The sequence below is a fragment of the Lampris incognitus genome, chromosome 11, assembly GCF_029633865.1.
Source record: "Lampris incognitus isolate fLamInc1 chromosome 11, fLamInc1.hap2, whole genome shotgun sequence".
Classification (NCBI taxonomy): domain Eukaryota; kingdom Metazoa; phylum Chordata; class Actinopteri; order Lampriformes; family Lampridae; genus Lampris; species Lampris incognitus.
The window spans coordinates 6,415,645-6,435,697 of record NC_079221.1 but is presented as its reverse complement, the minus strand read 5'-3'; the positions used below and the strand labels follow the sequence as shown (position 1 = coordinate 6,435,697).

Sequence of the window (20,053 nt, the reverse complement as noted above, 5' to 3'; positions counted from 1 at the left end):
CGCGACCCTGAGACCAGGATAAGCGGTTCGGATAACGGATGGACTTCTGCTATCTGATGACCTAGTTGTAATTTCACCTCTGTCTTTTCTCTCTCTAGGATCAACATTTGCACAATTTTTTTCACCACTGTCAGAGCATAGCGTCTGCAGCGCAGGTATCTGGAGGAGAACTGGTCAAATACCTGAAGGTAAAGCAATCCCAATCCTCCTTTGTGCAAATAAGTAACACAAGTACACAACTGGTTGGCGGGGTTCCCTTTAACCGTGTTCTGGTATGCCCTTTGTCATCTTGTCTGCATGCTTTACCTGTCTCGTCTATTTCTATCACTCATTATCTCATATCTCTGGTCTGATTTCCTCAGGATATTTAGAAATCAGTGTTTGTTTACTCAGCTCAGGGTGGGACAGAGCTGACATGACTATAGCCTACAGTCCATGGGAATCACAGTCCATTGTCTCTGGTTAGGACATTGACATGGCGACGGAGACTTAGCCCAATGCATCTCTTGGGTGCTATTGTAAACACGGCAGTGCACACAAACAATGGCTAAGAGGTCAAACGCGGTGTCAAGCGGAGTCGCCGTTTTCACTGGCAGCTCGCCAAATGACTTGACGGACCTTATGTTAGCGTCCTGTACGCGGACAGCGATGCACCACGTACCCATTTTGCTGCCTTTTTGCAGGAACTGGACAAAAGGTTGTGGGTGATTGTCATATTTCTGTTCTCATGTGTCCTCTTATTGTGTTTGTTCGCTCAGTTTCCTCTTAGTGTCACACCGTGTTGGCTCTCGCTCCATTTTCAGTTGTGAGGATTTCAGTCTCATTGTCCTGAATGAGAATGTGTCTTAAGCCGACATAATCACAATGTGTAACACTCTACCTGTCACTGTACGCCACTCCGCTTTGGATCTGTGTTGTGTTACGAATACATTTATACTATGGTGTTGAGCTTTTTGTATATCTAACTTTTTGATGTCACACTTTTCTTTTCTTTTTTTGCACTCAGAGTCTTCATGCCATGGAGAGTCATGTGATGATCAAGTTCCTGCCCACCATTTTGAATCAGCTGTTTCGGGTGCTGACTAGTGCCACCCAGGAGGACGTCGCCGTCAACGTCACTCGGTAAGTTCTCTTTATCCCTGAAATACACAGTGTTTTTTGGGGGGGTTATTCCCCCCCTTTTTTCTCCCCAATTGTAGTTGGCCAATTACCCCACTCTTCCGAGCCGTCCCGGTCGCTGCTGCACCCCCTCTGCCGATCCGGGGAGGGCTGCAGACTACCACATGCCTCCTCCCATACATGTGGAGTCGCCAGCCGCTTCTATTCATCGGACAGTGAAGAGTTTCACCAGGGGGACGTAGCTTGTGGGAGGATCACGCTATTCCCCACCAGTCCCCCCCCCGAATAGGCGCCCCGACCGACCAGAGGAGGCGCTAGTGCAGCGACCAGGACATCTACCCACATCCGGCTTCCCACCCGCAGACACGGCCAATTGTGTCTGTAGGGACACCCAACCAAGCAGGAGGTAATACAGGGATTTGAACTGGCGATCCCTGTGTTGGTAGGCAACGAAATAGACCGCCACACCACCCGGACGCCCAAAACCCCAATGTTAAAATTTGATCTAAAAATGACATCAAAGCAAAAGTAAAACTAAATCTCAAACATGCATAGTTTGGATAAAGGTTTGTTTTGTAATCTTGGAAAATCAGTTTGAATAAGTTGCACTTTAGTTACTTGCTTAGTTTTGTATCAACTGTTTGACAGATATTCTATTCTATTCTATTTCTATATTTAATTCTTTTCAATAAATTAACATGTTTATGTTAATGACAGATTTGACAAATGACAAAGTGTTTCTGATTTCTGATTCTTTCTGATTCTGATGTTTACAAATCACAACTGGGATTTGGTTTGTGATCACAAATGTACACCTGGAAACTTTCATAAAGCAAGGCCTGTGTGTATGTTTGTGATGCAACATGAAAGCGTAATAACGCCGCCTTCCGTCGGCCCTCTTCACACCTGCTTTTTTTCCCCCGATGATCTCTTCCAGAGTCATGATACACGTTGTTGCCCAGTGCCATGAGGAAGGGTTGGAGCACTATCTGAGATCATATGTGAAGGTTGAATTCCCAGTTCACCTTTCAGCCTACGACATAAACCTTTCTTTTTATTTCTTTATTCGGTGCTGGAATACTGATACGTCTCCTTTTGCATCTCTTTCTCGCAGTATGTGTTCAGAACTGAGCCATATGCAGCCTCCACCACCCGAACAGTACACGAGGAGCTGGCTAAAGCCATGACTGCTATTCTGAAACCCTCCACCGACTTCCTCACTAGCAACAAGCTGCTCAAGGTAACGTAGGGCTGCTAAATCAAACTGCGTGACTACTTCTAGCACCGGCACAGGAATACTACTAGTATTCCGTTTTCATAGCAGGTCAATTTACCTTTCATGATTTATTAATCGGTGCATGATTTTGTTTTTTGCCCCGTAGTACTCCTGGTATTTCTTCGAAGCTTTGGTCAAGTCCATGGCTCAGCACTTGATCGAGAGTGGTAAAGTGAAGGTAAGTCCATCACAGCACATGCAGTCAGGATCCCTAGCTCTTTTCTTTTTCTATTTCAGCATAGCTTAAATGCTTTGCTGTAGTTCACATGGTGCCCGGTCTTGCGGACAGTTGCAGTGCCGCGTTCAAAGTAAAAAAATTTTACCGTCTACAGGCTTCCTTCCCCACATTACCCTGCATTTTATCTGGCTGCACTTGCGCATACCCCATAACCAACCACATTCCTGTATTCACCCTCCGTTGGCATAACTCCCTGTAATCTCAGCACCACTGTGGAAACCAGCGGTCTCCCACAAGTGTACTTAGGTCACACAAAAGAAACAGAGGGAATGAATGCTGACTACCGCCATCTGGCGTAACATAACCACTTCAATCGAAGATTAAACTGAGTCATGTTGGGTTATTAGCGTCGTGTACAGCAGTCGTGGTAAAAACAAACTCGTATGTGCCCCTCAGCTCTCCAGGAATCAGCGTTTCTCGGCGTCCTTCCATCACACTGTGGAGACCCTGGTGAACATGATGATGCCCCACATCACCCAGAAATACAAAGACAACCTGGATGCTGCCAGAAACGCCAACCACAGCCTGGCGGTCTTTATCAAGGTCAGATTCTACTGTATCTGCCCCTCGCATGGCCAGCCGAACACAGCTTTCTCTCTCTCTCTTTTTTTTTGGTTGTTATCTACCTTGACTAAGTGTTGGTGTAGTAGAATTGGGGAGCATGGCGGCCGGATGGCGTAGTGATCTATTCTGTTGCCTGTCAACACGGGGATCGTCAGTTCGAATCCCCGTGTTACCGCCGGCTTGGTCGGGCGTCCCTACAGACACAATTGGCCATGTCTGCGGGTGGCATGCCGGATTGTGAGTATGTGTCCTGGTCGCCACACTAGTGCCTCCTCTGGTCGGTCGGGGCACCTGTTCGGGGGGAGGGGGAACTGGGGGGAATAGCGTGATCCTCCCATGTGCTACATCTCCCTGGGGAAACTCCTCACTGTCAGGTGAAAAGAAGCGGCTGGTGACTCCTCATGTGTCGGAGGAGGCATGTGGTAGTCTGCAGCCCTCCTTGGATCAGCAAGAGGGGGTGGAGCAGTGACGGAGACAGCTCAGAAGAGTGGGGTAATTGGCCAAGTATAATTAGGGAGAAAAGGGGGGCATAAAAAAAAAGAATTGGGGAGCATAAGAAAATGTATACAATACCATACATATAGTCCTGCACGACTTTATTGGTTGTTTAAACTGAACAGGAAAATACTCCCTTCCCGATTTGTTGTGTAGCGCTGCTTCACCCTGATGGACAGAGGCTTTGCCTTCAAGCAGATCAACAACTACATCAACTGCTTTGTGCCCGGAGACCCCAAGGTAAAAATATCTTCGCTCATTCATCTGATAAATCCAGTGTTTGTTTATCTATTCGACAGTAGCACTATAAGCAATAATAATGGTAATCATCTCCATAATCATCATCATTACCACTATTTACATCCAACACAGGTGCTTTAGAACAATGAAACGACAATGAAAAGATTTAGAGTAGGTGCCAAGTGAGATTTAAAGCAAAGGATATGATTGGTGGTGGTAAATACTCTAAAAGCCTATGTGTAAAAATGTATTTTGAGAAGATTAGAAACAAATTTGGAGATGAAATCATTTTTGCAGGCCTGTGCTCCTTGGGCCAGTAGGTCCCCTGGCAGCAAAGTCCTGGGTGGTCCCTTTTATAACTTTAAACTGAGACTTTGGGAGGATCAGGAAGGTCCTGTCTGAGCATTATCAGCTGTACTTTGGCAAAATGATTTATTTTTTTTACCCTCCCTAATGAACCCGGTGTTTCTACATGCAGACGCTGTTTGAGTTCAAGTTTGAGTTCCTGCGAGTCATCTGCAACCATGAGCACTACATCCCCTTGAATCTGCCCATGCCTTTTGGAAAGGGGAGGATACAGCGATTTCAAGGTGAGCTCTTCATCAAAATGTTTTATCTTCTAGTCAAGGAACAGCACATTTCATCTTTTTTTAATCGCCTTCCATACGCCTCTTCAGTCGGTCACAACCAGACAAACGCACAAGTCAAGCTGTTGCACAGTCAAGTACTAATACCACTATCACAGTCCTGATGACCCGCCTACATCCATTAGTGTACTAAGCAGCCAAAAGGCCGTCAGATGAATCAAGTACAGGGCATCTGGGTGGCGTGGCGGTCTGTTCCGTTGCCTACCAACATGGGGATCGCCGGTTCGAATCCCCGTGTTACCTCCGGTTTGGTCAGGCGTCCCTACAGACTCAATTGGCTGTGTCTGCGAGTGGGAAGCCGGATGTGGGTATGTGTCCTGGTTGCTGCACTAGCGCCTCCTCTGGTCAGTCGGAGCAACTGTTCGGGGGGGGGAGAAGTGGGGGGAATGGTATGCTCCTCCCCCTGGTGAAACTCCTCACTGTCAGGTGAAAAGAAGCGGCTGGCGACTCCACATGTATGGGAGGAGGCATGTGGTAGTCTGTAGCTCTCCCCAGATCGGCAGAGGGGGTGGAGCAGTGACCGGGACGGCTCAGAAAAGTGGGGTAATTGGCCAAGTACAATTGGGGAGAAAAACGTGGAAAAAATCTAAAATGTATCAAATACATCGATTTATTTACATTTATTTATTGATGCATAGATTCAAATACATTCATTCATACATTGATTTTGATTTCATTAAAAAAAGAAAAAAATACAAAACCAGAACTATTTGATTTGTGTCCATCAACCCTGATCAGAACGAGTCATATGAATCCCTTGAAAAAACCTGAGCTGGGTAAGTCGGTCGCCGGCGTCGTTTCCTGCTCTGGGTGTGTGGGACGATTTGTTTGTCTGTCGGTTTCATCGTGAAAAATTACACCGCACATGAACTATTTCGGTATGAACTCTGGCTTTTTGTCCGTGATGTGTGTGCGATTGGAGTCATGTCTGGGTGGGTTTTCTCTCTCAGCGGTTTGGTATTTATGACCTCCTAACAAAACTTAAATCTGGGATCTATTTTTTTTTCATATATATGTATATATATTTTTCTACTGAATGAAATCTGCTTGGTGGTAAAACACATCTACTAAAAAGGGACAGTGTACTGATACTGACAACCGATATAGTTGTCATTTAAGAGAAAAACAAGGACTTCTCGTTTTGTTCACATCAAATTGGGGCAGTGTTTTTCTGTCACTTTCGGTTTGGTTTACTCATCCTTTATTTGAATCTGTGTCTCAAATAATATGCCAGTTTGTTTATTTCTATTATTTACGCAAATACAATATGTTGAGAAAAATCTCAAACTGAGATATTTTCACTTTTTTTGGGGGGGGGTGATTTTTCCCCGTTTTTCTCCCCAATTGTATCCAGCAAATTACCCCACTCTTCAGAGCCATCCTGGTCACTGCTGCCCCACCCCCTCTGCCGATCCAGGGAGGGCTGCAGACTACCACATGCCTCCTCCCATACATGTGGAGTCGCCAGCCGCTTCTTTTCACCTGACAGTGAGAAGTTTCGCCAGGGGGACGTAGGGCGTGGGAGGATCATGCTATCCCCCCAGTCCCCCCCCCCTCCCAAACAGGCTCCCTGACCAACCAGAGGAGGCGCTAGTGCAGCAGCCAGGACACACACCCGCATCCAGCTTCTCACCCGCAGACAGTCCAAGCCAGAGGTAACACGGGGATTTGAATTGCCGATCCCCGTGTTGTTAGGCAACGAAATAGACTGCCACACCACCCGGACGCCCTATATTTTCACCTTTTTAAATAGCCTTGCCGTGTATGGGGGGTGCGATATTTCATATTTCACCAAATTTAATTATAAGCAAGGGAGATGCTGTGTTTCAACTTGCTCACAGGGTTTTTACAGTCAGTTGCGTTTCTTGCCGTCTTCCCAGCTTGTTTCTGGTCATATTGTAAAAATCTGCTTCTGTTTGCTAGAGTGGTTCTGTAATCAGAGTCTGTTGAGATTTATTCTGTTTGGTGCTTTGCTTTCGCTACCTTCTCGAGATCCTTGGATTGCATCTTCGCGACTCCGTTAGCCAATCTTTCTTTGTCTCTCTCCTCTTCGTCCTCGCAGACCTTCAGCTCGACTACTCGCTGACAGACGACTTCTGTAAGAACCACTTCCTGGTCGGGCTGCTCCTCAGGGAGGTCGGTGCGGCTCTGCAGGAGTTCAGGGAGATCCGTCAGATATCCATCCAGGTGCTGAAGAGCCTGATGATCAAGCACACCTTCGATGACCGCTACACCTCCAAGGTAAGCGGTCCCTCCATACCCCTGTCTCTTCCTCCCTCCACAGTTAGAGTCAGCGTGATGGGTGACTGTTTTAAGATGTAAGGCTGATCAACTGATTTGTATTTCAGAGCCAGCAAGCCAGGTTGGCCACCCTCTATTTGCCCCTGTTTGGTCTGCTCCAAGAGAATGTGAACAGGCTGAATGTGAAGGAGGTCTCGCCGTTCAGCGTCCACTCAGCTAGCAATGTAAGGGAGCCATCTAGTGGCTGCTGATAGGAACTCACAGCTCTGTTTTTAGAGCCATCTTCACTAACACTTTTCCCTGTTTTGCATCAGAACGGGAGAGATGATTCCCTCCTGGCCAATGCCCTCATAACCCCGCCGAGGTCCAGCACCTTCCTGGACACGAGTCTACACAAGGACGTTTTTGGAGTCATCTCCGGCACTGGTGAGCAAGATGATGGTGCTGAAAAATGGAGATTAAGACTTGCAAGGGTGTGGCCCTTGTGAACCTAACACTGCTGTTATTTCTAACAGCTTCGCCGCACACGTCCTCCACCCCAAATATAAATTCGGTGCGTCATGCTGATTCCCGCGGCTCCCTCATCAGCACCGACTCCGGAAACAGCCTGTCCGAGAGGAACAACGACAAGGCCAACTCTCTCGATAAGGTACGTCTCGAGGACCGCTGAGAAAAGCCCGGGAAACCATTTCAAGCATTGTTCGCTAGAAACTAAGTTGGGCTGTGCAAAAATGTCATGTCAAAATTCAGACAAAATTTAGCATTTTCAAGTAAGAAAATCCCTAAAACAAGCCAAATAATTAGCCTGTGCCGTAAAATATTTAAATAGGTAAGATTTCTTCAAACAAAACAAGACCAGAAATCTTTAAGCAAGTTAAAATTGCACCGATTTTAAGATATTCTGTCTCGCCTGAAGCATCGCTCGTGAAGTTAAATCATGCAGTTACTGGACAAAACTGCTTGTAGGTTCTGAGTGATCCTTGAAACAAGACGATGAGATATTTCTGCGATTTCAAGACTGTCAGACTTGTTCAGGTACGCCGGTATTTCCGCGTAGGGTCGCCCGTGACGGGAGAGTTGTACCCGAGTTCACCGTGTCTTGAGTCGTATCTGAGGCCCCCTTGTTGTATGACAATGTCACGCCTTGCTAACTTGTACCATTAACCCCCCTCCATCCCCCTCCACCCCCCGTCCCCGCCCTCCCCTGTGCGGCTGGCTGCGGCAGAAGGAGAAGTTTGTGCGGAGACACTCTGTCAATGTCCTGCGCTTCTTAACGGAGGCCGAGGAGTCAATGTTCTCCGTGCGCACCAAGCGTGTCACCATGGACTTCTCCCTGCTCTCTGTCCCCTGTGTGGCGGAGAGCGCCCCGCAGGCCAGCGTACCACTTCAAGTACAAAAAACAGTCTAAAACAAATAAAAATTACACCTCCCTCCTTCTCAGTCACCCCACCCTCTTATAGGAGTGTCCCGTATGGGAATGTGAAGTGTGTGTGTGAAGTTTGTGTGTTTCCGCCCTTTCGCCTCGAGCCTTTTCTTTGCCAGATGATTGCCAGGGTTTCCGCCCCGCTTTTCCTCTGGTGTCGTGAAGCAGAGCTGCTGTGCCGCAGGCCTTCATGGGATTCTTTTTTTTTTCCTCCTGTTCTCTTTTGCATAACAAGCGTGTCCGTTAACAAGGCTTTTCACTTTACCGACTCCTCTCTCGTGTGCTGTGTCACCCTTGCTCTAAATCTACGACACAACGGGGAACAAATAAGGATGTTTTTAGTTAATATGAATTAATTCTTTTTATTGTTCACTCCGGGCGGCATGGTGGCGCAGTGGTAAGCGCGGTCGCCTCACAGCAAGAAGGTCCTGGGTCGTCCCGGGTCATCCCCTGTGTGGAGTTTGTATGTTCTCCCCGTGTCTGCATGGGTTTCCTCCGGGGGCTCCGGTTTCCTCCCACAGTCCAAAGACACGTAGGTCAGGTGACTCGGCCGTACTAAATTGTCCATAGGTGTGTGTGTGTGTGTGTGTGGGCCCTGTGATGGACTGGCGGCCTGTCCAGGGTGTCTCCCTGCCTGCCGCCCAATGGCAGCTGGGATAGGCTCCAGCATCCCCGCGACCCTACTTAGGATAAGCGGCTTGGATAATGGATGGATGGATTGTTTACTCCATGGTCCCTGTTCTTATTTGTGACATACGTGTGGTAGAATTAATTGGCATAAACGGCTCGGAAACAGAGGGCAGTCATGAGTAAATTCCCCCCTAATATATTCCCAAATTAACTACTCTTTCTGAATCTCTGAACGGTAAAAAAAGATTCACAGGCAAATTACTGCACTGCAGCTTCACATTCTTCAGTCAGCTTCTCTGACGTCAACTTCCTTTTGGACTTTAAAAATGTCCTTTAAGGGAAACCGTCGCGTCACCCTTTCCATGAAGTCATCCCCAGCCAGTTTCACGGTCTGGAGACTGGCAAAGGAACGTGCTGCTGTATACTGGCGTGTCCCTCCCTGTGGTAGGGCTGTTATTACTCCACTGCTTTGGTTTTCTGTTTGTCTCCGTTGTTTATCTCAGCTTGGTGAGCTAGTGGTAATGAGGTCCATTTAGAGCTCAACTGGCGATCCCTCCTCAACGCTTACAGCCCTGCTAGGCCCGAGTGACTGACTCCATTAGAATTGATCGACTACTCCAAACCCAGGCCTCCAGAAAACCAATTCATTCTCAGCTGAAATAGAGGGGGATAATGCATTAGAGGATTGACTGATAAGATTACACTGCAGTTTCACCTGCTGTGACAGTTAACCAAGAACAAAACAAAACCAACATATCTGTTGAACTTGGTGGCTAAAAGGGATGCTGACGCTGATTGTATTGCGTCGGCTTATGATGCAGAGGGACCGGTTACCTGGACACAGATCGAGACTAGTTTGACGCTGATCTGTGACCCGGAAACCCAAATTCGGGGGTCAAAGGTCATGAGGACGGACAGCATAGAGCGAGGGATTTGTATTTTGCCTGTCTCTCCTTCTGAGCGGTGTCTTTGTGGTACAGAACCAGCCTGCCTCGGCCCTGGGCAGCAACACCCTGCTGAGATGTGACAAACTGGACCAGGCAGAGATCAAGAGCCTTCTCATGTGTTTCCTCCACGTGCTCAAAAGCATGTCTGAAGGTAAGATCTCCATCTTGGATTACACCCCCATCCATCCATCCATCCATCCACCTATCTATCTATCCATCTATCCGTCTGTCTGTCTGATATTATATCATGATAACAGTTTTGTTGTCTAAATTTATGATAAAGAGAATCCTATTACCGAACATTTCCCCACTAAACTAGATCTGAAATATTTGAAGTGAATATTTATTTGAAAACTAGTTTTAGTTTGTTCGGGGTCAGTTCGGGTTCAAGGCAAGACGATGCAAGCTGAGCTTATTTGTACAGCACATTTCATCCACAAAGGCAGTTCAGAGGGATTTACTAGCATAAAAAGATATTAATAAGAAATACAGAATAAGATAAAAAGACATTTCTAAAAAGAAATTAAAGTATGAAAACATAAAAAGATAGAGTTCAGTGTGATTAACCCCAGTTGGACTCTTTAATATGGTATTTTTGCAGATATTGTGATATAAGATATAATCCATTTTATTTGTCTAGCATCATAAAAACAGACAGCAAAAATACTACTCAGTGAAATTAAAATATCAATGTTCTGTAAGAGTCCCTGTGATCTTTGTAATATTTTCCATATTGCCCAGCACTACTCGAGCTAATCACTACCTCTGTTGATTCATTTCAGTTCATGACCATAATTAGATATAATTATTCCAAAGCAAATTACACAAGACAGCAAGAACAGGAAGGACAACAAAACAACGGAGCAAGGAGCAATCATTAGGACAAGTGTCAACAGTACTGAGGTCGACTCAAGTTAATTTGCATTCTGATATTGAGTTCTACTCTCCGGGTTGTGGTTTGCATAATGGATGGATGGGTGGATGGATATTAAGTTCTTTTGGTGGTAGAAGAAGAGAAAGAAAGCCAATACGTAGAACAGGATACTACATGCAAATGTTGAAGAATAAAAACACAAAGTTTACAGTTATAGAGAAAATAAATAGATTTTAAAAGTTACAGGTCTATCCGTCTCGTACTCAACAACACTTATTCAAGTAGGGGTAGCTATAGGGATACATCAGGTTGTATTGCATTGAATTGTATTGTATTGTGTTGCGTTGCGTTATATTGCATTGTGTTGCGTTACATTGCATTGTATTGTGTTGCATATCATTGTATTATTGCAGTGTGTTGCATTTCTGCATTGCATTGTAATGTATTACATTGCATTGTATTGTATTGCATCGCGTCACATCACATTGCACTGCGTCGCATCGCATTTCATTGCGTTGCATTGTATTGCAAATCTACCCTGCAAATCAAATAATGCCGTGTGTAATTTGTCCATCTCTTCCCTTTTAGATGCCTTGTTCACATACTGGAACAAGGCTTCATCAGCTGAGCTGATGGATTTTTTCACTCTAGTCGAGTAAGATATTTGATTGTTACCATGAACATCCTGATGTATGTTAAATCGATAAGTTTGCATTGACCGAGTCTTCATTTTCTCCCTCTTTTTTGTTTTGTTTTGGGGTTTTTTTTGGTCCTCAGAGTGTGTCTCCATCAGTTCAGATATATGGGAAAGAGATACATCGCCAGGTAATGCTGTCAAAGCCTGACTTAAGTGAACTGTGTCTTTGGTTATAGATTTATGCTAAAACCACGATCACTTTACTAGAGTTTAAACCTAAATTAATTTCGTAAGTATCTCATGTAGTTTGCTGTAGTTTTGTAATATTCGAGGAATTGGAAAATCTGTTTAGCTCTAAAGATGAGATTTGAGATCGTCTGAAGGATGTGCAGTAGTTATGCTCTGGAGAAGATACCGTCAGATACAACGAAGCAGCCGTTAGTTTGATTCATTCCAGCCCCTCTTCCTTTAAACTTAATACTGATGTGTTCCCTGACGTGACTGTGAAGTGCTGTAATGGTGTGTTGTGTGTACTTATTTGTGAATTGTGTCTAAATGTCTAAATACATATGTTGGACTGTAGGACATACAATAAATCCAATTTCATGCGAGCAAACATACTTTCTCTACTATGGGGGACTTATGGCCTTGATTGTCTTTGGGCTTTGAGTGCTCTCTCTCTCTCTCTCTCTCTCTCTCTCTCTCTCTCTCTCTCTCTCTCTCTCTCTCTCTCTTCCTCTCTCTGTCTAACCTGCCATCACTCTCTATCTCTATTCACTTGAATGCTGGCAAGTTTAACATTGTGAAAAGAAATAAAGCCTGGCTCCTGTCCTGTCCTGCTTTGGTAAGGGTTCAGATGAAATCTCTCTGCACTAACAGCATGCTATCTGTCCCTCCACCTCATGGAAAAGTTGCCGTGCTGTGACACAACTGCTGTGCTTATCTCATCCTCACTGGCATGGCTTGTGGCTGCAGCTGGCCGCTTCAACGCTGCTATGCGATAATATATAAGTGCATGCCGGACACAACCTTTCTTTGTTCATGTGTGTTTTAACATAGTGAGTAAAGTGTGGGCAGGATGAGCGAGGGCACGTATGTAAAATATATCCAAAAATCTTTGAATTAAATCTTTTCCGGTCAGTTTGAGCGGGAACTTTCTTTGTCGCCATATTTTGAAAAGACTTGGAGATTAAATCAGCCACATACTGCAACCCGTATGTAGAAGGGAGTTTATTGATTACCCACCCTAACTTGCTTGACTAACCCTTGCTTCGCCGGTAGTCGGCCACCTCTCTAACAGTGTCCCGTTTCCTCATCAGGAACCAGGATGGGGCGGGACCATTAGCACATGAGCGGAAGTCTCAGACTCTGCCTGTGTCCCGTAACAGGGCGGGAATGATGCATGCCCGCTTACAGCAGCTCAGCAGCCTGGATAACTCATACACATATAACCACAGTAAGTGCCCCCGTACTGCACACTCGTCAGACATCCCACATATGGAGGGTCCGCTGGTAGTCGCTAGTCCACCATCCTAAACCACACAGGGGCTCCCACCTTCTCCCTGCGCTGTCAACCAGTGACACTTGTTTCCATGACGAAGGGTTACATTTAACCCTAACCCAAACTCTAACCTTCACCCTAACTCTAAACCAGTGGTGCCCAGCCCTGCTCCTGGAGAGCTACCACCCTGCTGTTTTTCACTCCAACCCTAATTTAACACACCTGATTCTACTAATTACCTACTGACCAAGATCTTGATTAACTGAATCAGATGTGTTAAATCAGGGTTGGAGAGGAAGCGTCCAGGTAGCATAGCGGTCTATTCCGTTGCCTACCAACACGGAGATCGCTGGTTCGAATCCCCTCCGGCTTGGTCGGGCGTCCCTACAGACACAATTGGCCGTGTCTGCGGGTGGAAAGCTGGGTGTGGGTATGTGTCCTGGTTGCTGCACTAGCGCCCCCTCTGGTCGTTCGGGGCGCCTGTTCAGGGGGAGAGGGGGACGGGGGAATAGCATGATCCTCCCACGTGCTATGTCCCCTGGTGAAACTCCTCACTGTCAGGTGAAAAGAAGCGGCTGGCGACTTCACATGTATGGGAGGAGGCATGTGGTAGTCTGCAGCCCTCCCCGGATCAGCAGAGGGGGTGGAGCAGCAACTGGGACAACTCGGAAGAGTGGGGTAATTGGCCGGATACAGTTGGGGTGAAAAAGGGGGAAAATCCAAATAAAAAAAAAGGACTAAAAATCAGGGTTGGAGTGAACCCCTCATTTCATTTTTAACATGTGCCTGCACATTGTTTTTAATGACAATAAAATTGAATTGAATTGAATTGAAAACCGGCAGGAGGGTAGCTCTCCAGGAGTAGGGTTGGGCACCACCACCGCTCTAAACCTATAACTCGAACCTTTCTGTAACGTTGTGCACAGGACATTTGCACATAAGAGACTTTCCAGGTGGTCTGAGCAACAGACGTCAGACAGATTTCTCTGGCTAAAAAAATCCAGTCCAGTAATCCTAATTAAATCATGTTTTATCATGGAATACTCTCATTAGGAGAGTCATTTGATTTGTTGTAACTGTTTTAGCCCCCCCCCCCCAACACAGCCTATTCCCAGGAGGTTGTGGGGGCGTGGCCCTGAGTTCACAAGACAAGACACTTTATTGGATGGTGTTGCTAGGCAACTGTTCAAAAACAGACCAACGGACAGACTGTTGAGGATTTAATTAATTGTCTAATTAAATCAGGGTATTAAATGATGTAATCTATTCTCAGAAGAAGATTGTTTTTTTTAAATGGTGTAATTGTGTTGATCACCAGGAGGATAGTTTCTCTTGTCGCTTTCGTCACATTTTCAAAACAACAACAACAGATTTAATATTTTGGGTAATTTTCATTAACAAACCTGATAAATGGCGTCCAGGTAGCGTAGCGGTCTATTCCATTGCCTACCAACATGGGGATCGCCGGTTCGAATCCCCGTGTTACCTCTGGCTTGGTCAGGCGTCCTTACAGACACAATTGGCTGTGTCTGCGGGTGGGAAGCTGGATGTGGGTATGTGTCCTGGTCGCTGCACTAGCGCCTCCTCTGATCAGTCGGCGCACCTGTTTGGGGGGAGGGGGAACTGGGGGGCATAGCATGATCCTCCCACATGCTACATCCCCCTGGCGAAACGCCTCACTGTCAGGTGAAAAGAAGCCGCTGGTGACTCCACATGTATGAGAGGAGGCATGTGGTAGTCTGCAGCCCTCCCCGGGTCGGCAGAGGGGGTGGAGCAGAGACCAGGACAGCTCGGAAGAGTGGGGTAATTGGCCAGATACAATTGGGGAGAAAAGGGGGGAAAATCCAAAAACAAAAAAACCCCCGATAAAGTAAAAGATGTCACACAATTTTCACTGGACTGGATATTTGAGAGAAAGGGAAAAGGTGCTAGTTCTGACCGGTCTAGTACACCGGTAAACCATCAGCTATAGCGACTCCAGCCCCTCCGCAGTCTGACACATTATGCTTTTCAACATCATCATCATCATTTTCATCTTCCTCTTCCTCTACTATCCTCTTCAATGTACCAAACCCAGCCCAGTGTCAAACGGATACAAGTGAAATCCTTCAGATTGTGCTGATATGGGTCGGTCAGATGAACTTTAACTTTACTGTACCCACAGAGGTTGGGCTGTGTGGCAGGGCTCTTCAACGGCATCATTTAATAAAGACAATTTTTTTGTGTTTTCAGTGTAAGAAAGATTTCGAGTATTCTTGGAATATCTGTAGACCATGGTAAGAACGTGTCAGGTCGACAGGCAGTTTTGCAGACCGTTGCTGGTTGAATTTAGCGCATGCCCATTTTCAATGAAAACTAGCCTTCATCACATCCATTCAGTCCCTCTGCCCTGCTCTTTTCCTCATCACTTTAAATCAAATTCACAGTTAAATTTCATTTTCTGAAAAGAATCCATGTAAAAAAGAAAAAGAAAAAACCATGAAGGGTGTCATTCCAAATTGGTAATTAAACGGAAAACTTCTGCCTGAACTGGATCCGTGAGTATGAAAACGGATGATAGCGTTCTCAGAAACGGTGCTTTATGTAAGCAAAACATCCCAACTGTGTGTCGTCGTGATGACGTTGTGTGATGGGCTTCACTACCGTGCCACCAGTCATGTGTAATGATTTATCATTTTGGAATGAAGCTCTCATCAACTTATCGAACTCAACTCCGGTTGAATTTTCTTTCTCGTTAGCCATGGCTTTGCCTAAACTACTAATGTGTCTCCACGTGCTCTGCATCCTGTTTTTCACTGACCTTCGTGGCGATACTCTTGTGTTGGTAATATGAAAAGAGCTACAGCTTTGTGCCGTCTTCCCTGCAGCCTACAGCCACTCGGACGCGGACGTGCTGAACCAGTCCCTCCTGGAGGCCAACATCGCTACTGAGGTGTGCCTGACTGTCCTGGACACACTCAGCATCTTCATCATGGGGTTCAAGGTAACGTGTGACCTCATTAACATGTGACCTCATTAACCGTCTTCTCTCAAGAATTTTTTATTTGTTGTAGCACCACTTGATATATCTGTCACACTGAGTACTCTAAGCTGCAATAATTTAGTTGTTTTTGTTTTGTTTTGTTTTTATTTTAATTTATCAACACCTGTGGTGATGCTGGTAAATACTGGGCGGCACGGTGGCCCAGTGGTTAGCGCTGTTGCTTCACAGCAAGAAGGTCCGGGGTTCGAACCCCAGGCCGTCTCAGGTCCTTTCTGTGTGGAGTTTGCATGTTCTCCCCGTGTCTGCATGGGTTTCCTCCCACAGTCCAAAACACATGTAAGTTAGATGAATCGGCTGTACTAAATTGCCCCTAGGTATGAATGTGGGGGTGTGGGGCCCTGTGTGATGGCCTGGCAGCCTGTCCAGGGTGTCTCCCCACCTGCCGCCCAATGATTGCTGGGATAGGCTCCAGCATCCCCACGACCCTGAGAGCAGGATAAGCGGTTCGGATAATGGATGGATGATGGATGGATGAATGGATGGATTATGTCTAATAAAGTAGCTTTCATTCATTCAGACACACTGATGTTTGACCACTAAAAATCCCAGACGTCCACATGAAAGTGAACAGCCGGCCAGTGCTGTTTCATCAGCACCGCCTACACAGCCAGACAAAGCATGGTTGAATCTGAGTCTTTGCCCCTGACGTAGCGTCTGTTAGTTGAAGGTCTCCTACAAGCTTTGTCTGATATTATCTGCTTGTTTGCGACAACTTCCTGCTTCCTCTTTCTTCCTCGAACCTGCTACTTCCTGCCTTATTCTTTGTCTGTGTTTGGCTGCTCTGTTGAAGACTTGAAACACTAAGTAGCATTTCAAATTCGACCCAACATTAGCCGTTTAAATCAGCGAATACAAAGACATGTTACCTATCCACAGTTTAGCTCTCATCAGGAATATGCCAGTGATAGAACATGACGAAAAAGACTTTTGTTTGCTCTTAAATCTTCGGGGTAGTAGCTTTAACTATGTAAACAGTAATTAATGTTCCACAATGTCATTGTGTTGCTCTGTTTTGCTTTCTTTATCATTATGTAGTGGTAAATAAAAATGTGGATAAATTATGATATTTGGTGATCATCATTAGAGTATCAACTACCAATATGGACAATATTTTCAGAACATCCATCCATCATCCGAACTGCTTATCCTGCTGTCAGGGTCGCAGGGATGCTGGAGCCTATCCCAGCAGTCACTGGGCGGCAGGCGGGGAGACGCCCTGGACAGGCCGCCAGGCCATCACAGGGCCCCCACACACACACACACACACACATTCATACTTAGAGGCAATTTAGTAGGGCTGATAGACCTGACCTACATGTCTTTGGACTGTGGGAAACCGGAGCCCCCGGAGGAAACCCACGCAGACACGGGGAGAACATGCAAACCAAACAGAGGATGACCCGGGACAACCCCCAAAGGTTGAATTACCCCGGGGCTCGAACCCAGGACCTTCTTGCTGTGAGGCGACTGCGCTAACCACTGCGCCACCGTGCCACCCATTTTCAGAACCGCATTAATTTATTCATTCTCCCAATGAAATATGCTTTTCTCTATAACTTGCATCAGTTTGATACAACTTACTTAAATGTAAAGTCATGTCAGCCCTAAAAAAACGCGGGGGAAACTGTAGTCTGCAAATAAAAAGGTGGGTAAACTGCATTTAGCCCCTGTTACACCACTGGTGAGAACATATTCATCTCTGTTCTGGTGTTTCCTCTGCACAGGCACAACTGTGTTCTGACCACGGCCACAACCCGCTCATGAAGAAGGTGTTTGAGGTCCACCTCTGTTTCCTGCAGATCAACCAATCAGAGACGGCCCTCAAGCAGGTCTTCACCTCACTGCGTACCTTCATCTACAAGGTGGGACGTGTTCTTCCTCCGTCATTGCGTGAGCCGCGTCTGTATCTGTAGCCGTATCTGACGACGCGGCCGTCTCCCCATCTCCCTCCCTAGTTTCCCTGCACATTTTTCGAGGGCCGCGCGGACATGTGCGCTTCGTTCTGCTACGAGATCCTCAAGTGTTGCAACTCCAAGCTGAGCTCCATCCGCAGTGACGCGGCCCACCTGCTCTACTTCCTCATGAAGAGCAACTTCGACTACACGGGACGCAAGTCGTTTGTCCGAACGCACTTACAGGTAAGGACGGTCCTGCTGCGGCTCTGGGTAGTTCGTGTAAAGGAACAGCTTGTGGTTATTGACGTCAGTTTGCTTGGGGTTTTGATAAAATCTCATCCGCCCTTCCCTTCAGGTGGTAATCGCCGTCAGCCAGTTGATAGCGGATGTCATCGGGATTGGAGGAACTCGCTTTCAGCAGTCTCTGTCGATAATCAACAACTGTGCCAACAGTGACAGGGCCATCAAGGTCTGAAGTACACTGATGTTCCTCGTTGTGGTCCACTTTCTCTGTAATCTGTTATTTTAGGAATGTGCAAACTTGGGGCACTTGAAGGGGCACGGCGGACTATGCAAGCGTTCTTAAACTGAGCGTCACAATTTGAGCCCCAGTGTTGCCTCCAGCTCACCAGTATTCCCAGTTCATGAGCCTGTTGGGATAGTTTGTCCTGCCGTCGCAATTTGCGACTCCTAGCGGTGGTGGGGTGCCTGTAGAGCTTTGGGTTGAGCCTCTGCACACATTACAGTTCCCCATAGAAACCTTCAGATGGGGGCGTCCGGGTGGCATGGCGGTCTATTCCGTTGCCTACCAACACAGGGATCACCAGTTCGATTCCCTGTGTTACCTCCGGCTTGGTCGGACATCTCTACAGACACAGTTGGCCGTGTCTGTGGGTGGGAAGCCGGATGTGGGTATATGTCCTGGTCACTGCACTAGCGCCCCCTCTGGTCGGTCGGGGCGCCTGTTCAGTGGGGGAGGGGGACTGGGGGGAATAGCATGATCCTCCCACATGCTACGTCCCCCTGGTGAAACTCCTCACTGTCAGGTGAAAAGAGTCAGCTGGCGACTCCACATGTATCGGGGGAAGCATGTGGTAGTCTGCAGCCCTCCCCGGATCAGCAGAGGGGGCGGAGCAGTGACCGGGATGGCTCGGAAGAGTGGGGTAATTGGCTAGATACAATTGGGGAGAAAAAGGGAAAATTCAAAAAGGGGGGGGGGGGGTTGGACAAGCCAAAATTGGGAGAAAAAGAGGAGAAAAGTTTGCATAATCTACTTTACAGCCTCAAACACATTTTAATTACCCCGTTTTGGTCGTCATTGAATCATTCTTATCAGTTGTCATTCTGATCGCTCCACAGAACACCGCTTTCCCGTCAGATGTGAAGGACCTGACCAAACGAATCAAAACGGTTCTAATGGCCACAGCTCAGATGAAGGAGCACGAGCGAGACCCGGAGATGCTGGTGGACCTCCAGTACAGCCTGGCCAAGTCTTACGCCAGCACGCCTGAGCTACGCAAGACCTGGCTTGACAGCATGGCCCGCATCCACGTCAAGAACGGAGACCTGTCCGAGGTCTGTGGTCAGCCACGCTACTGGGTCAAGTTGTAGAGTGATGGCTTGAACTTACAGAGGGAGTGGCGGCCAGTTTAACAAGGGAGTAATAGTCTGTTTTGGCTCATGTGTAGGGGATGTTTCCGTACAGGCTGAGATAGTAAGCACTCGACTGGCTTTATTTTCCTCCATCTTCTTATATATCGTGGTACTTGCGTGGAAGTTTGTGAGTGATACCGTGTTGTAGAGTTATAAATGCTGTTAATATTAGTTTGCTCACTTGGCGTGGTGTGTTTTTGTTGTTTACAGGCAGCCATGTGCTATGTGCATGTTGCAGCACTTGTGGCAGAATACCTTCGGAGAAAAGGTGCTTTAACAATCTAACAGATGTTGCTCTTGTTTGCTACACAGTGGTGCTGTTTATTTGTTGTTTTTGTTGTTTTTATTCCACATTGTTCACAAGAAATTGCATCACCTTGTCGAAAACATTTACAGCCATACCACTTCCCTTTTTCTTTCGTTTCTACCACACTGTTCACAGCTTTTAATTTGTTGTAGGAAGTGTTGGGCTCATTGATGAAATGATGTGCTGAAGTTGTGTCATGATTTCTGCAGGCATGTTCAAGCAGGGCTGCTCCGCGTTCCGTGTGGTGACTCCAAATATTGACGAAGAGGCATCCATGATGGAGGACGTAGGCATGCAAGATGTCCACTTCAATGAGGTGGGAA

At 46.6% G+C, this 20,053-nt stretch overlaps 1 protein-coding gene across 8 annotated transcripts in view; it reads left to right on the top strand.

The window, feature by feature from the left end:
- LOC130120675 (dedicator of cytokinesis protein 9-like) overlaps nt 1-20,053 on the top strand; it is a 130,134-nt gene that overhangs the window by 101,194 nt on the left and 8,887 nt on the right. For 3 of the 8 annotated variants that reach the window (XM_056289349.1, XM_056289350.1, XM_056289353.1), the window contains 23 exons: nt 99-188; nt 1,007-1,122; nt 2,057-2,126; nt 2,234-2,359; nt 2,502-2,573; nt 3,030-3,176; nt 3,849-3,932; nt 4,411-4,522; nt 6,642-6,820; nt 6,928-7,044; nt 7,135-7,246; nt 7,336-7,469; nt 9,854-9,971; nt 11,283-11,349; nt 11,472-11,519; nt 12,651-12,787; nt 15,700-15,815; nt 17,600-17,737; nt 17,831-18,013; nt 18,126-18,239; nt 19,130-19,345; nt 19,634-19,691; nt 19,940-20,046. In XM_056289349.1, coding sequence (XP_056145324.1) covers nt 99-188; nt 1,007-1,122; nt 2,057-2,126; nt 2,234-2,359; nt 2,502-2,573; nt 3,030-3,176; nt 3,849-3,932; nt 4,411-4,522; nt 6,642-6,820; nt 6,928-7,044; nt 7,135-7,246; nt 7,336-7,469; nt 9,854-9,971; nt 11,283-11,349; nt 11,472-11,519; nt 12,651-12,787; nt 15,700-15,815; nt 17,600-17,737; nt 17,831-18,013; nt 18,126-18,239; nt 19,130-19,345; nt 19,634-19,691; nt 19,940-20,046 — 2,661 coding nt within the window. Of the gene's footprint in view, nt 1-98; nt 189-1,006; nt 1,123-2,056; nt 2,127-2,233; nt 2,360-2,501; nt 2,574-3,029; nt 3,177-3,848; nt 3,933-4,410; nt 4,523-6,641; nt 6,821-6,927; nt 7,045-7,134; nt 7,247-7,335; nt 7,470-9,853; nt 9,972-11,282; nt 11,350-11,471; nt 11,520-12,650; nt 12,788-15,064; nt 15,109-15,699; nt 15,816-17,599; nt 17,738-17,830; nt 18,014-18,125; nt 18,240-19,129; nt 19,346-19,633; nt 19,692-19,939; nt 20,047-20,053 lie in introns of those variants that run through there. The other 5 variants (XM_056289351.1, XM_056289354.1, XM_056289352.1 and 2 more) reach the window with 4 other exon arrangements.